This window comes from Lycium barbarum, chromosome 4, assembly GCF_019175385.1.
Source record: "Lycium barbarum isolate Lr01 chromosome 4, ASM1917538v2, whole genome shotgun sequence".
NCBI classification, from domain to species: Eukaryota; Viridiplantae; Streptophyta; class Magnoliopsida; order Solanales; family Solanaceae; genus Lycium; species Lycium barbarum.
In genome coordinates, this window is record NC_083340.1 from 16,335,212 (window position 1) to 16,351,174 (window position 15,963).

The 15,963-nt window shown below is 37.0% G+C and overlaps 3 protein-coding genes across 3 annotated transcripts; 1 reads left to right on the forward strand and 2 right to left on the reverse strand.

Moving 5' to 3' along the window:
- Positions 1-337: 337 nt before the first annotated feature.
- Positions 338-7,077, reverse strand: LOC132637206 (G-type lectin S-receptor-like serine/threonine-protein kinase At1g11330). The gene is made up of 4 exons (XM_060354332.1): positions 6,960-7,077; positions 6,079-6,316; positions 5,837-5,982; positions 338-525 (listed from the first exon to the last, which is right to left on the reverse strand). The coding sequence occupies exons 1-4, from the start codon at positions 7,075-7,077 to the stop codon at positions 338-340; spliced, it is 690 nt and encodes a 229-aa protein (XP_060210315.1).
- Positions 7,051-8,328, reverse strand: LOC132635386 (G-type lectin S-receptor-like serine/threonine-protein kinase CES101). Its single transcript, XM_060351755.1, has one exon. The coding sequence runs from the start codon at positions 8,326-8,328 to the stop codon at positions 7,126-7,128; it is 1,203 nt and encodes a 400-aa protein (XP_060207738.1). The 3' UTR covers positions 7,051-7,125.
- An 820-nt stretch (positions 8,329-9,148) lies between these two features.
- LOC132638236 (uncharacterized) lies at positions 9,149-12,952 on the forward strand. Its single transcript, XM_060355187.1, has 2 exons — positions 9,149-10,374; positions 11,085-12,952. Exons 1-2 carry the CDS (start codon positions 9,833-9,835, stop codon positions 12,391-12,393), a joined length of 1,851 nt encoding a protein of 616 aa, XP_060211170.1. The 5' UTR covers positions 9,149-9,832; the 3' UTR covers positions 12,394-12,952.
- Positions 12,953-15,963: the final 3,011 nt, after the last annotated feature.

Genomic DNA, 15,963 nt, shown 5'->3' on the forward strand with positions numbered 1-15,963 from the left:
GGAAACATGATTTTCGTGTATCCATAAGGAAACATACTTTTCGTGTATCCATAAGGAAACATGATTTTCGTGTATCCATAAGGAAACATACTTTTCGTGTATCCATAAGGAAACATGATTTTCGTGTATAGTTAAACTTGCGTTATTAATATTTAACACTAATAACAAAAGAATCCCTCCTACTACATAATTAGAACTTCTGTCCCATTTTTTTCTATTTCAAAACTCAAAGGTCTCTCTAGTTTAAACCTCTAGTTACTGAGTGTAGCACAACAGAATACGTGAAACTTAGGTGATCTATGTGCAATCCTGTTAGATCAAAACAATGTCTCTAATCTTATCTTGCTTCAATGACAGTGATGGAACAATCATTAACTGAACATTGTTCTGCTTTGATACCAGATGAATTTGATTCAGCTTCTTTTCTTCCTGTGAAAAATGCTGGTTGTTTTGGCGTGGCCAGTGGCATACTTTCATTACCGAGCATTGAGATAACATCGGACATTGTTGGCCTATCTGTTGCACCTTCTTGTACACATAATAATCCGATATGAATAACTAGTAATTGTTAGGTGTGGAATTGGCCAAACAAGTCAATTCTTTTGTTCACATAGTCGTGATGTAAGCGCTTACCTCATAATAGTCGTGATGTAAGCGCTTACCTCATCATAGGAAATTCATTCCTATAAATAGGTAGCTTATGGTTCATTTGTAAGATATCATTAAGATCATTTGCTATACACATCCCAAGAGAGAAAAAATCTAAGAGAAATACTCTTAGTGAAAGGCCTAAGTAAGAGAAGGTCTTTGAGAGAATTTTCTGTGGTAAAATTCTTGAGTATAATTGGGATTGGGGTTGTGAGGTTGAGTGTTGTAAACACTTGTAATATTTCTTCTTTAATAAGATCTGCAGCAGCAACGTGGACGTAGCTCTCACATTGAGGGTGAACCATTATAAATCTGTGTGTGCTATTTATTTTTCGCTTACATCACGGCGTAAGTAGGTTCTGTCTAAGGAGGTTGGTATTTAAGTGGTCCAGCTGTGACCCTCCAATCTTTCCTGGGAACCTGCTTACAAAGGTCGGATTTGGGATTTAAATCCTAACAACTGGTATCAGAGCAACAGGTTGTGTTGTGATTTAGAAACGATGGGAGGCGAAGATGGTACGACGCACGACATCGGTAAATTCGATGGTACAGATTTTGCGTTCTGGAGAATGCAAATTGAAGATTATTTATATGGCAGAAAGCTTCATGAACCTCTGAGTCCGAAACCAGAGGAGATGAAGCAAGCAGATTGGAATCTCCTCGACAGACAAGTTCTGGGAGTCATTCGGCTGACGCTGTCGAAGAACGTTGCTCACAACGTGGCAAAGGAGAAGACCACCGCAGATATGATGAAGGTATTGCCTGACATGTATGAGAAACCTTCGGCAAATAATAAGGTATTTCTCATGAAGAAACTATTTCGTCTAAAAATGATGGAAAATGCTCATGTTGCTGCACACGTAAATGAATTCAATACCATTGTAAATCAATTGTCATCGGTAAAAATTGACTTCGATGATGAAGTGCAAGCTCTAATTTTGTTGGCATCCCTACCAAATAGCTGGGAGCCAATGAGAGCAGCGGTTAGTAATTCTGTCGGTAGTGACAAACTAAAGTTCAACGATGTTAGGGATCGTATCCTTGCTGAGGAAGTGCGCAGGACAGATTCTGGAGAGGCATCGACGAGTACTGCTTTTAATGTTGAAAACAGAAGCAGAAATTATGACAGAAACTACAACCGAAATAGGGGCAGATCGAAGTCAAGGAATGACAGGGGTCAATCCAGACCAGGACGAACATTTGAGTGTTGGAACTGTGGAAAACCAGGTCACTTCAAGAAGAACTGCAGGGGGCCAAAGAAGGAGGACAACAAGGGGGCTGGAATCAACGCTGCTACGGAAGACATTGGCGATGCGTTGTTGCTATCGGTTGACAGGCCGATAGACTCTTGGGTGCTTGACTCAGGAGCGTCCTTTCATACCACCCCACATCATGATATAATGACAAACTATGTGGTTGGGAATCTCGGCAAAGTTTATTTAGCCGATGGAGAGCCGCTAGACGTTGTTGGCACGGGAGACACTAATTTGAAGATGTCAAATGGATCCTCGTGGAAGATTACAAAAGTTAGACATGTTCCAAAGCTGATGCGAAACCTGATCTCAGTAGGTCAGCTTGATGATGAGGGATATGATCTCAACTTTGGTAATGGGTCTTGGAAGGTGGCGAAAGGTGCTATGGTAGTTGGCCGAGGAAAGAAGATTGGCACTCTCTACATGACGACTAGCTGTCGTGATACTGTTGCTGTGGTTGACAACACAAAGAAGACAGATTTGTGGCATTGTCGGCTTGGGCATATCAGCCATAAGGGGATGAAGCTGTTGGTGACAAATGGCTTAATTCCGGAGCTGAAGACGGTGGACCTTCATACGTGTGAGAGTTGCATTCTCGGAAAACAAAAACGAGTAAGCTTCTCAAGTGCAGGCAGAGAGTTGAAGGTCGAAAAGCTGGAATTGGTGCACACAGACGTGTGGGGACCTACCACTGTACCCTCCCTTGGAGGATCACACTACTACGTGACCTTCATTGATGATTCAACTAGGAAGGTATGGGTTTATTTTATGAAAAATAAATCCGATGTGTTTAGTGTATTCAAAAGATGGAAAGCCATGGTCGAGAATGAAACAAACCTCAAGTTGAAGTGTTTGAGGTCCGACAACGGCGGAGAATACACTGATGGTGATTTCAAACGGTACTGTGCCGATAATGGGATCAAGATGATGAAGACTATTCCTGGAACGCCGCAACAGAATGGAGTAGCCGAAAGAATGAACCGAACGTTGAACGAGCGTGCTCGGAGTATGAGAATACACTGTGGACTGCCCAAGACATTCTGGGCAGATGCAGTCAATACCGCGGCCTTCTTAATTAACCGAGGACCGTCAGTTCCCTTGGATTTCAGAATTCCAGAAGAAGTCTGGAGTGGCAAGAAGGTAAATCTTTCATTTCTGAAAGTGTTCGGCTGCTTATCATATGTTCATAATGATGATACGGCTAGAAGCAAGCTTGATCCAAAATCAAAGAAGTGTTACTTTATTGGCTATGGTGACACCGAGCTTGGGTACCGATTTTGGGATGAACAAAATCGGAAGATCATCCGAAGCAGGAATGTTGTCTTCAACGAAGAGGTACTGTACAAAGACAAGCTGCAAAAGAATTCAGAATGTCAGGACAAGGAATCGGAAATAGTCGATTTGAGGGACTTTCCGACACCTGAGCCGCAGCCAGGTACAACCGAGGCAGAGGAACAAACAATCCGAGAAGGTGCTGATGAAAGTGTTGATTCTGAAACAAATCAACAGACGCCAATCACAGAACTGCGTAGATCATCCAGAATCAGGAAGCCAATTCACACGTACTCTCCATCCCTCAACTACATTCTACTCACTGATAGAGGGGAGCCGGAATGTTATGAAGAAGCAATGCAAGTCGATGAATCGACTAAGTGGGAGCTGGCAATGAAAGATGAGATGGATTCACTATCGGCAAATCATACATGGGAATTATCCGAGTTGCCAAAGGATAAAAAGGCATTGCAAAACAAATGGGTTTATCGGATAAAGGAAGAACCCAATGGAAGCAAGCGTTATAAAGCAAGGCTGGTTGCAAAGGGATTTCAACAGAAAGAAGGCATTGACTATACGGAGATCTTCTCTCCCGTAGTCAAGATGGTGACTATCAGAACTGTTCTTGGGCTGGTAGCAAAGGAAAATCTACATCTGCAACAGATGGACGTGAAAACTGCATTTCTTCACGGTGATCTAGACGAGGAAATCTACTTGCGACAGCCGGAGGGATTCAAAATCAAAGGAAAGGAGAATCTGGTGTGCAAACTTCAAAAGAGTCTGTACGGACTAAAACAGGCTCCAAGACAGTGGTGGTATTTAAAGTTTGACAGCTTTATGAAGAAAGCTAATTTTTCAAGGTGCGAGGCAGATCACTGCTGTTACTTCAAAATATTTGAAGACTCGTACATGATACTGCTACTCTATGTCGACGACATGCTAATCATAGGAGCAAACCTACAGGAGATTGATCGGTTGAAAAAAGGGTTATCGGAAGAGTTTGCAATGAAGGATTTGGGAGGTGCAAAGCAAATCCTTGGGATGAGAATCGACCGAAGCAAGGAGGGCATCAAACTCTCACAAGAAGAATATGTGAGGAAAGTTATCAAAAGGTTTAACATGCATGATGCCAAGCCAGTCAGCACTCCCTTGGCTGGACACTTTCGGTTGTCAAAGGATCAGTCGCCGACAACCGAGGATGAGAAGAAGCAGATGGACAAGATACCTTATGCATCTGCAATCGGTAGTCTTATGTATGCAATGATATGTACAAGGCCAGACATTGCACATGCAGTGGGAGTTGTCAGCCGATTTATGAGCAATCCGGGAAAGCAACACTGGGAGGCTGTGAAGTGGATATTCAGATATCTGAAAGGCAGCTCGAGTTCAGCTCTGTATTTCCGAAAATCAAAAACAGGATTGCAAGGGTATGTTGATGCTGACAACGGTGGTGATATTGATAGCAGAAAGAGCACATCCGGGTATGTTTACACCTTCGGAGGTACTGCAATATCTTGGGTTTCCAAGTTGCAAAAGATAGTAGCTCTCTCTAGTTGTGAGGCTGAGTACGTTGCTGTGACGGAGGCCACAAAGGAAATGATGTGGCTACAATCTTTTCTGCGGGAATTGGATCAGGACCACGAGGGAAGTGTGCTATATTGTGATAGCCAAAGCGCCATTCATTTGGCAAAGAACCCGGTTTACCATGCTCGAACGAAGCACATACAACTCCGGTACCATTTCATTAGATCAGCTTTGGAAGATGGAGCGCTAGTGCTTGAGAAGATCGCAGGGAGTCAGAATCCAGCAGACATGCTGACAAAGGCAGTGACGATAGACAAACTGAAGCTATGCTCAACTTCAGTTGGCCTGCACGAAGTATGAAAGTAGGAAAGAGCTGCTGCATCGATCAAAGTGTGAAGACAAATTAAAATTAGTCTTCAAGTAGGAGATTTGTTAGGTGTGGAATTGGCCAAACAAGTCAATTCTTTTGTTCACATAGTCGTGATGTAAGCGCTTACCTCATAATAGTCGTGATGTAAGCGCTTACCTCATCATAGGAAATTCATTCCTATAAATAGGTAGCTTATGGTTCATTTGTAAGATATCATTAAGATCATTTGCTATACACATCCCAAGAGAGAAAAAATCTAAGAGAAATACTCTTAGTGAAAGGCCTAAGTAAGAGAAGGTCTTTGAGAGAATTTTCTGTGGTAAAATTCTTGAGTGTAATTGGGATTGGGGTTGTGAGGTTGAGTGTTGTAAACACTTGTAATATTTCTTCTTTAATAAGATCTGCAGCAGCAACGTGGACATAGCTCTCACATTGAGGGTGAACCACTATAAATCTGTGTGTGCTATTTATTTTTCGCTTACATCACTGCGTAAGTAGGTTCTGTCTAAGGAGGTTGGTATTTAAGTGGTCCAGTTGTGACCCTCCAATCTTTCCTGGGAACCTGCTTACAAAGGTCGGATTTGGGATTTAAATCCTAACAGTAATAACAGTTTAGTGTCACATAAATCTCCAAGAGCCCGATCCTTCAATTCCAGTGCACACCCTTCTTTCCACATTTCCCATGCCTAAACCAGAATGATCAGTATTCTCAAACTTTATGTATTTAATACTTAAAAGGGAAAAGGGTGTCAAGAACAACTTACATAACCTATTAAGTTGAGTGGACGATCGAATTGTTGTAAGCTAGTAGTTCTCCTCCCACTCACAATTTCCAGCATTAAGACTCCAAAGCTGAAGACGTCAGACTTGATTGAGAAAGCTCCTTCCATGGCGAACTCGGGAGCCATGTAACCACTGTGTAGAGGACAGAAAATATTTCCCACTCAGTCAGTATGAATCTGTATACATGTTCTGCATATCTGTATCAAGAAATAACTAAGCTCAACTTACTATGTTCCTACAACCCTCTCAGTCACTGCCTCCGTCTCGGTCTGCTTGAAAATTCTTGCCAGACCAAAATCAGCTATCTTAGGATTCATGCTTTCATCCAAGAGCACATTGCTGGCTTTTAGATCTCTATGTATCACCCTCATTCTTGAGTATTTGTGAAGATAAAGCAACCCTTGAGCAATTCCTTCAATAATTTCAAAACGTTTATGCCAATCCAGTAGTTTCTTTCTTTCAGGGTCTGTCAAAACATAAGGCAAATATTTCACGTCAAAATTTTCAAAAATTACTTGAACTGTTACTTCTTTGGTTTGAAAGGGTAACGAACCGAAGAGGAAGAAGTCCAAGCTCTTGTTAGGCATGTACTCATATATTAACATTTTTTCTTCTCCATGAATACAACATCCTATAACTCGAACTAGATTTGTATGCTGAACTTATTGCAATTAGTATAAGCTCATTCTTGAACTCTACAAGCCACCTGATGTTCGTGAAAGTCTCTTGACTGCCACCTCTCTCCCGTCTGGAAATTTTCCCTGTGATACGTTTTTACAGGTAATTTAGTCATGCAATGAAGGTGCTGAAGTATTGTGGATGCATAATGTTATTGTACCTTATAAACAGGACCAAAACCACCCTCTCCGAGCTTGTTTTCACTCTAGAAGCTGTTTGTGGTTGCCAATACGAATCCAAAGCTAAATATCTTCAAATCTTGTACTTCCCTTCCATCTTTTTCTTTCAAATTAGTGTTGTTGAAGCTATCTGATGCTGTCAACTCGCATATATACTCGTCCTCCTTTCTTTTCTCATCTATACAAGAGAAACTTGTTGATATACATACATGCTTAACGTAATTGACAAAACAGCATACTAGCTAAATTTACCTTGTAGTTTGCGTCTTCTCACTAAAATGTAGCAGATGAAACCAGATATCAGCAAAGGGACAACAATAGCTACAACTATTACTATCCATATCCGACTTTTCTGTTTTCCTGCAGGCATAGGTTGCAGAGTGTTATAAAGTTGACCCTTGACCTATAGGAAATATATTTAGTTCATAAACAAGGTGTATTCCTGATATAAGGATTTACCTTTTGATGAAACCAGTACATATTTCTTCACTGTGTTACCACTCTCATCGACTCGAAACTCCCCATTTCCGTTCCAAATTAGGCAGCCTGTTCCATTGCTGGTGGTGGTGAAGCCAACACAACTGCAGTTCTCCCAACACTTCTGCATACAATCACCAAGACTAATGCTTGCATTATCATAATAATTAGCATTAGATCTATCAATAAAGTCTCCACTCTTTTGCTCAAATTTATTACCATCTTTTCGGCACTCAGGCAACTGACTAGAGACACAACCATCGTTACTTTCATAACCATAACAGAACTCATTATAAAGGGCGTATACACGACTGTCTTCACCACCACCAACAATAGCCCCATTTGAGGACAACTCAAGACTCAGGAAACTTCCCTCTGGAGCATCAAATTGGAAGAACACACCATCTTTTTTAGACACCAAGTTAAGATTATACCTATATCTGTTAGAAGAATCATTAAGTGCAGTTAAGAATGGAAAACCTTGATTTCTCCAACCACCACTAGTCCAATAAACCTCGCCCCTTCGACGTATAACCAGCTGAAATGTATCTTGAATGGACTCCAAACTTAGAGTAAAAGCCCCCGAGGCCGGAATATAACTACTCAACCAAGAAGTTAAAGTCCAATTCTGCTTTGTTGTAAGGTTATAACCAAGCTTCATACCAGGCAAAAGACTATCGGTCGGATGATCGAAGCTTTGCCACAAAGTCCTGTTCCGAGTTTCATCCTGAAGCACAAAATTTCCAGAATCTTGAAGCCTAGCTACTAAACTTCCTGTCAATAAAGGTGGGGCAATATTCATAACTGTCTTCCCTCCACTGGTGATTTTCAATGTTCCTGTAGTGTCTATGGTGAGCAATCCTGAATTGTTCAATAAAGGTGTGTTTGGATTGGCTATCCATAATTTCTTATCCTGTGGATCCCCTGCATACCATATCCCAAGATAATTTTTATCCTTTTGTGGGATAGAGAAGAATTCTAACTGGAATTTTCCGCCTTCTGAATCAAGCACTTGTGAGTAATTGAGTTCATCACCTGGCTTCATTGAGGTTATTGCAGCTACAGATGGAAGGTTAATGATACATGTTTGGCTGCAGAATAAGGTCAATAGTAAAATGAAGATGGAATTGGCTAAAGATTTCATTTTTGGCAGCTAGAGACAAAAAAATGTTGCTGCAGATAATAATATGATTCTCTCTTTATAGGGTTGTATGTTGTTCAAAGCCAAAAGTGCACTTAAGAATAGTCAATGCTTTGAAACATTTTCAGAAAGAATGTTTCAAGATTTTTCTCAGCACAAATGATATTTGGACATGTTACTTGTAGGAAAGCTTATGGAAAGAGACAATATTGACTTTTCCTAGCAAAAATTTTGACCAATTTATATTTGGTGTCTGTTCTTTTCTTCTTTGACTTTTCTATTTTCATTTTCTCCTTCATGGTGTTTAAAATAAACCAGCCGGAAGTCGTTGATTTTTATTGATAAAACCAAAAAGGAAACAACCACTTCGCGGAGGGGGACTAGATCAAAGCCTCCAAAGCTATAGTACCATGATCAAGCAAAAGATCAAATTTTAAAACCTTGAGGTTGCCTAGTAATGTATATAATATACTTAAGAGAAGAAATGCAAGAAAATTTACTTTAATCTTAATCTGATGAATGCTGCAACCTTGGAGCAAAGTTATACAACAAGAAAAACACTTCTTTTATGTTCTACTTTTTGCCATGCTCGTTAAACTTAATATCTCAAGCAAAAGAATTGAAGTAATTCACTTAATTTTTCATGTGTAGCTACAATTCTCTCTCCTTTTGTCATACAGAAAAGTTTAGCTGGAATTTTTAATACTAGTGTTTACAATTTAGAATTATAAACGTTGCGCACAGAATTATTAAGGCCTATAACCATTGAAGTCAATTTCCATCAGTCAGAGAAAGAAGCTAAATACCCCTGGTGCCGCAAAGAAATGCACCTCACTTTACATTCACATGACAAAAATGTAGCTAAACCAATACCATCTTTTGGTCCAAACTCAGATGAGCCGAAAAGTGACAGTTTATAGTTCATATGTTATTATCGACTTCTAATGGTGTTTCGATCTCAAGAATCCTAAAAATACATTCTTCTAAAACAAATTCATGAAATGGTGCACAAATCATGGTAATCTGTAATCCTTTTGAACGACTCAAAATGTATTCCACATTTTTCCCCAGATCATTTTGTCACAAAAAATGGTCCACAATTTTGTTGAGACATTATACTCTATGTTCCGTTATTTCTTTTCACACATGATAATGTACAGATATCTTTGCTCATGCACTTGCCTAGAACTTCCCTTCTGATGATTGCCCTTCAACTTATTCTTTCTTTGATTATCACAAGGGTTTTGTTTTGTTTTCAATACGAGTCACTATCAAACATCCTATGGTTTTTTCAACATAATGGTTTCATGTAAACCATTTTATTTTAAGAATATTCTCCCATATACTACGGTTTTCACGAAGCCATCAAGCTGCCAATTCTAACTTATTCCAATATTACATCATTTGATGACTCTCAGACACACACAAAATAGAAAGAATAACCAGAGATAACAATAGGAAAACAGCATAATGCCAAAAACTCCTTTTTGTTTTTTTATCAAAATTGATGAAAACAAGGTATTCCACCATGCATATATCCTTGAAACTTTCACAACCAGCTGTTGCTTGCACATACAAACTTCACCATGTTAGGTCCATTAGTGTCCTACAAATATTCCACACAACTTACTCTACAAAAACAGGAAAAAAAATCATTGTTTTTCTTCTCTTTTGGTTCCGTAGTACAAAAATGGAAGAAAATACTTATGAGACGGAAAGCGCCTCAACTCGAAGGCCAAGATCAATGGAAGATGAAGAGGACATATCTAAACAAGATGTACATAAAGTAGGGATGAAGCTCCAGAGGGATGATCATGAGGAGGATTATAGAGGATCATATGGAGGAGATGATCAAGAGATGAAACCAACAAAAACTGAAGTTTTTGGATGGCATTTGTATGGGATGTGCTCCTACTTCATTCACACTGTGTTAATTCCAATTGTTTTTCCCCTCATAATCAGCCAGACTTTGTCTTGGCCACAGCAACCTCAGCTTGGCATTGTGAAGAATGCCAAGGGATTGGAGTGCAGACAAAGGGAGTTAGAACTGTAAGTCCGTAAAATACTTTGCAGGTTTCAAATATTAGTTGTTTTGACAAACTGAACTTGTTTGAAAAGATTTGGTGGGTTTACAGGAAAAAGGAGATCATGTATTACTGTTTTCCAGATTTTCCCTTACTTTTTCAAATTGTGAAATATTAGCTAAGTGAGCGATAAAGGGTAATTTCGACAAATACTCTTATGCTTAAGGTCATATTATGTTAGTGTTTTTTAACTTTCCACCAATAAGTGATGGTCTGCAATGGAAATATAGGATAAAAAACCTATTCATATGTTTTGTTTCTTGCAAGGAGGGGAAGATAAATGATAAGGAAATATAGTTGGTGAAGTATTGGTGATTTTTCCCATAAGTTTGAGTCATTAGAACAGAAGATTATTTCTTCTTGACTTTCCAACATAATTTTTCTTGAAGAATTAACCTAACATATAATATACGTATGATCCATGTACAAAAAAGTCTATATCTGTGTATACTCTATGTCTACCGGCTAGGAAAAATAAACAGTTAATTAGGCTGGCTATCATCTAGGAAGCAGTATTTTCGTTTCTTTTTGCATTTTTTGGTGTAATTACTTCTAATCAGCATTGTGCCTCACCTTTCCAATACAACATCATCTATTATTTACATGTTTTATTGGAGAAAAAAAAAAGGAAACAAGAAACAGATAGTGATCAATTAAGCCTATATATACTTGCAGGTATGAAATGTTAACAAAACACAGAATAAATCTCTCTGGTATTGAGTATTCAGCATTGGAGTGGACCTCAATGTCTTGGATCATTGGCCTAATTCTAGCAGCACCAGTTCTTGGATTTCTTTCCATCCACCTAGACTATGGCAGAAACCAACAGCTCATTGCAGCTGCATCAACAGCCATAGGAGCATTGTTCTGTCTTCCAGCTGGATTTTTCAAGACCAGATGGATCTTTCCACCATATATCGCTGCGATTGTTGCTGCCAACACCATTGCTTCTTCCTGTCATGCCCGCCACCTTGGCCTAATGGTCCGAGGCCTTGTTGGTTCACCTGTCCGGAAAAGCCAATTCCCGGATAGAAGAGCTGTGGCTAGTTGGCTTTCCCTTCATTCCACGGCTGCTGGCTGCTTAGGTGCTGCTATTATGTCTGCTTTTACCTACCATATGCTCAGGAAATCTGATAGCTTTACTAGCTTGTGGGTTGTGTCTATCTTTAGTGGCCTAATTTGGTTTATTGGAATGGTTCACATTGCTACCTCAAATCGACCTGGTCAAAATGCAGACTTGCACCCAAATTCTGCTCCGAAAACTCATGTCGTTTCGATTTTCAAGTACCCTCATGCAGCTGGAAGTCTTGCTGGAGTTTTCCTTTCATCTTTCACAACAATGTGCATTTTCACAGCAGCAGTACTTTATTCTATTGGAGACCTTTGCATTCAACCAGTGAACATATTGTACCTTTGGCTTACCTATTTTATCTTCCCATTGGTTTCTCTTCCACTGATTCATCCACTGCAGCAACTTATAAGAGCTGATGCAGTGAAAATGCAGCTTCTTGGATTCATACTATCAGCAATTGTCTCAGGATTCGGATTCTACTATCGCCACGATGATTGGAATAAAGTTCACATATTCATCTTTGCTGCAGTTCAAACTACTGCCACAGGTGTGTTACATGCATTTGGTAGAGTTCTTTGGTTGGATTGCTCACCATCTGGTAAAGAAGGTGCATTTTCTGTTTGGTTCTCTTGGGTGAGAGCTTTAGGGACTTGTGCTGGTTTTGCACTTGCATCAAGTTCACCTCTAAACATTGAAATGTCATTTGGAGTTGCATTTTGTGCTGCAATTCTTGGAAAAATCATTCTTATATTTGGGAATATCAGTAACATTGGAGGTGCAAAAGCTGCAGGACATGTTAAAGAGTATAGTGAGAAAGGTTCACCAGTGCCTGCTGGCTTGGATAGTGGTGTTGAAATCAAGGTGCCTGTGTCAACAGAAGTTCAAGAAGAATTAAATGTTCAAATCAAGTGATGTATTTAAATGCTACTAATAATTTTTTATGCTTTTCCATTTTTTGTCTTTTGTATTTGGTTGCTTCAAAAGAATATTTTTACTTACATTACCTGCATGAACAAAGTGTATGTAAAATCTACCTAATGCTATATGTATCATGGATTTTATCTGAGAACCTGTCATTCTTTTGTTGTGATTAATAACAAGAATAATGACACCAGAAACAATAAACTTTGTGTGTTTTACATAGTGGAGGGTTCTCATAGTAAAATGAAAGTTCAATGTTGTGAATCAGCCACTTGTAACACTAAAATAACCACACACAAAAATACAAACTCCTCCAAAAAAAAAAAAAAAATGTTTTGACTAAACTATCCTTAATTATGACTTGCATATTACTATTAACTTGACACATTGTAATCTGGTCACTTAACACTTAATAAGGGCAAATTTGAAAAATTAAAGTTAATTCCTACTTAATTATGTTAGTAGACACTTATTTTGAACCAAAAATAAAAAGGCTATGTCCACTTATTATGAATCAGAGAGAGTACAACTTACGCAATGCACAATTACTACTCTCTCAACTCACGGTTCATTTTTTCCAATTTTATTGTCACTGGTTATTGGAATGAAATGAGTTCAAATAAAACAAAATCAGTACTGTAAGGTCATATAGCTAAGTAACTCAAAACAGTTTGAACAAGATTGCTACTTTTGTTTTAATTTTCACTGGCCATGCACATCTGAAAAAGGAAAAGAAAAAAGAGAAAAGGAGAAAAGAGAGATGGAGACAAAGGAATACTAAAGGGAGAAAAATCTCTTTTCCTTTCTTTTCTTCCACATGATATTATTATAACAAAAAGTAAAACTTGGGGTGGGAAGAAATTTGTTTTCGCTTCATGGCAAAAGCACAAAGATAAAAATATACTTACTGTCACTTTTTCTTTTCCACAGTCCTAAAAGTATTAAATAATCTAATTAAATTATTTGTTGGTTAATCTCAATTTACTATTGCTGCTTGCTTTTATCACATTAAACTTTTTCTATAGTTATTAGAGTAAGAATAAAATTGAAAAAAAATATCTCTTAATTTTTCTAGTACTTTCAAAAGGTTTGAAAAATATTTATTTAATAATAAAGGTAAAATTAGAAAAATATCTTTCTTGATTTGTTAAAATGATCAAGTAAAAAAAATATTTTTAATAAAATATATATTTTGTAAAAGAATTGAGAAAATATTTTTATTTAATTTACGTAACAAGTAAAACTAAATGGATGAAGTAACTTTTTACCAAATATATGGACTTTCTCATTGTCATAATGCATAAATGTGCCTCTGACTTTAATCACAATTTTTTATTTTTAATAAAAACCGACAACATAAAGTGAAAAGACAAAAATAAAAATAGAGAGTTTCCGAAGAAAGATTGATTTATTAATTGGGTAATCCATTGGTCGTACTGTTGATGGTTGCTTTCCCTGTCTCGTCCAAATAGCAATATTTATGTTCCAAACAGTAGTAATTCTTCGTACAAAATAATGTCTCGTATATACCTTGTTATTTTTAATTACCAAAAAGCAAAATTTAAAATTAACTAGGAGATCAACAATATTTCTACTAGTTATACATAAATTGATCCTGATTAATTATTTGAATTTCTGTATCCTATAACTAGTTTTTATGTGACACCTTATGAATCTTTGAAAAGCAAACTTTACAAGTATGAGTTACACAATTGAGTTTCACTTTTAAATGATACTTGAAGATTTGATTAAAGAATGACATTAGAATTCAACATTCCAAATTACAGTTGTTGATTTTTCTATGAGAAAAGTAAAATTCTTTCTGATTTACCCACTTTTATTTTCGCTTTACATCTGTACAAAGAAAAATAGGATCATATTACTGCTTTTGATAGATCGTTATCTTCAATCTCAATTAATGAATGAAGTCAAGTAGTCCTGCAGATATTATCACTGATAAAGAAATTATTGAGATATTACTCATCTTTTTCTTTGTAGCTTCATATTTCAGCCTGTACTTATAGTTGTCCATAGTATACGTATTATATTGGAGTTTTGGTGCAGGCAGGGACGGTGTCTTTGAAGGAGTTTCCTTAAAGTCTTACTTTCACCATTTATTACTTTTCAATACTCAACACTTCTTATAAAGTTAAACAGAAAATGTCTAATATTTCTTAATGAGCCTCCAAATAGAATAGACATGTTTCTATTTATTCCTATGCACATTTTTGTTTTCAGTTTATGCATAAAGAAAAGGTAAGGTGTTAAATAGACTGTAGTGCTTTTAATTGGTTATTATCTTCAATTACAATGAAGTCAAGTCATCATGACTGTATAGCTTTTGATTGGTCATTATCTTCAATCACAATGAAGTCAAGTCGTCATAAGTTATCTTGTGTGCCTCAAAGAAATTGTTGGTTATTTTCTTACTTTAACCATTAACACTTCATAAATCTCGGAAAGGCAAGTTTCGATGTATGAATTACAATTTAATTTCATTTCTAAAGGTACTTAAGATTTGATTGAAAAATAAAACTATGAATTCATTAATCAAGACCGAATGGATCTTCAAAATTACTACTATGAAATTACCTCGAGGAGTAAACGATATCACACAATGTTTCAAAAATATAATTATATATTTAGCTTTTACTCATTTTGCTGTATTAAACATCTAGTGTTAGTGTTATATTTAATCCAGAATAAGGATATTATTACTATGTGAGCAGTTAAATAATTTTTATTTCGCTAAGTTATATAAATTCTTTTTTATGTAATTTGAATATGTAAATATTATTTCAAGAAACATGACAAACCAATTGTGGGACCACACCGCAAAATAGATACATTGATTTCTAATTTCAAACCTCCATTATTCTCCTTGATACAGATGGAAGGTCCCCTAAGTCCAAAAGATAATCTCTCAATGCAATTGGATTTGAGGTTTCCAACTTTTTCTTTCAGATTTTTCTTTTTCTTTTTTTCTGGGGAATAAACTTAACTTTTTAATATTGTATCCCTCCATGCAAAAAAAAAAAGGATGAGGCAATAATATCAATTGGTCTACATTTTTGGAAGCAAGATTAGTGATTGGTGCAAAGTCGTAATCAGGAAGTGGCACTTGGCTGGATACCATATACCAACAGGACAAAGTTGTCAATTATCATGTCATATATGATATTATTAAAGAATACATTAAAAACATGTCAATATCGAAGCTGCAAACTAAATTGACAAAACTGGAAATAGGAATAGTTAAAACGAAAAGGTCTTTTGGCCACGATGGCTCAAATAAAGTAAATTCTATGACTATTTAAGTTAAATTTAATAATTTATGTTTACTCAATGTCATTTCTATCTTTTCTTCTCAAAGTTTATCTTAATTTAAAATTATACAATAGAGATTATGGTAATTTTTATATAAGTGTGGCCAAATTTAAATCAAATTGGTGTGGCCATTTAGTAATTGGAGGCTGGAGCACTCTACGAGTCTACGTTTTAACGGCTTTAATTGTCTCATTTTGTAGGGAGTTTTATTTACTTATTTTTTCTCTTTAAAGC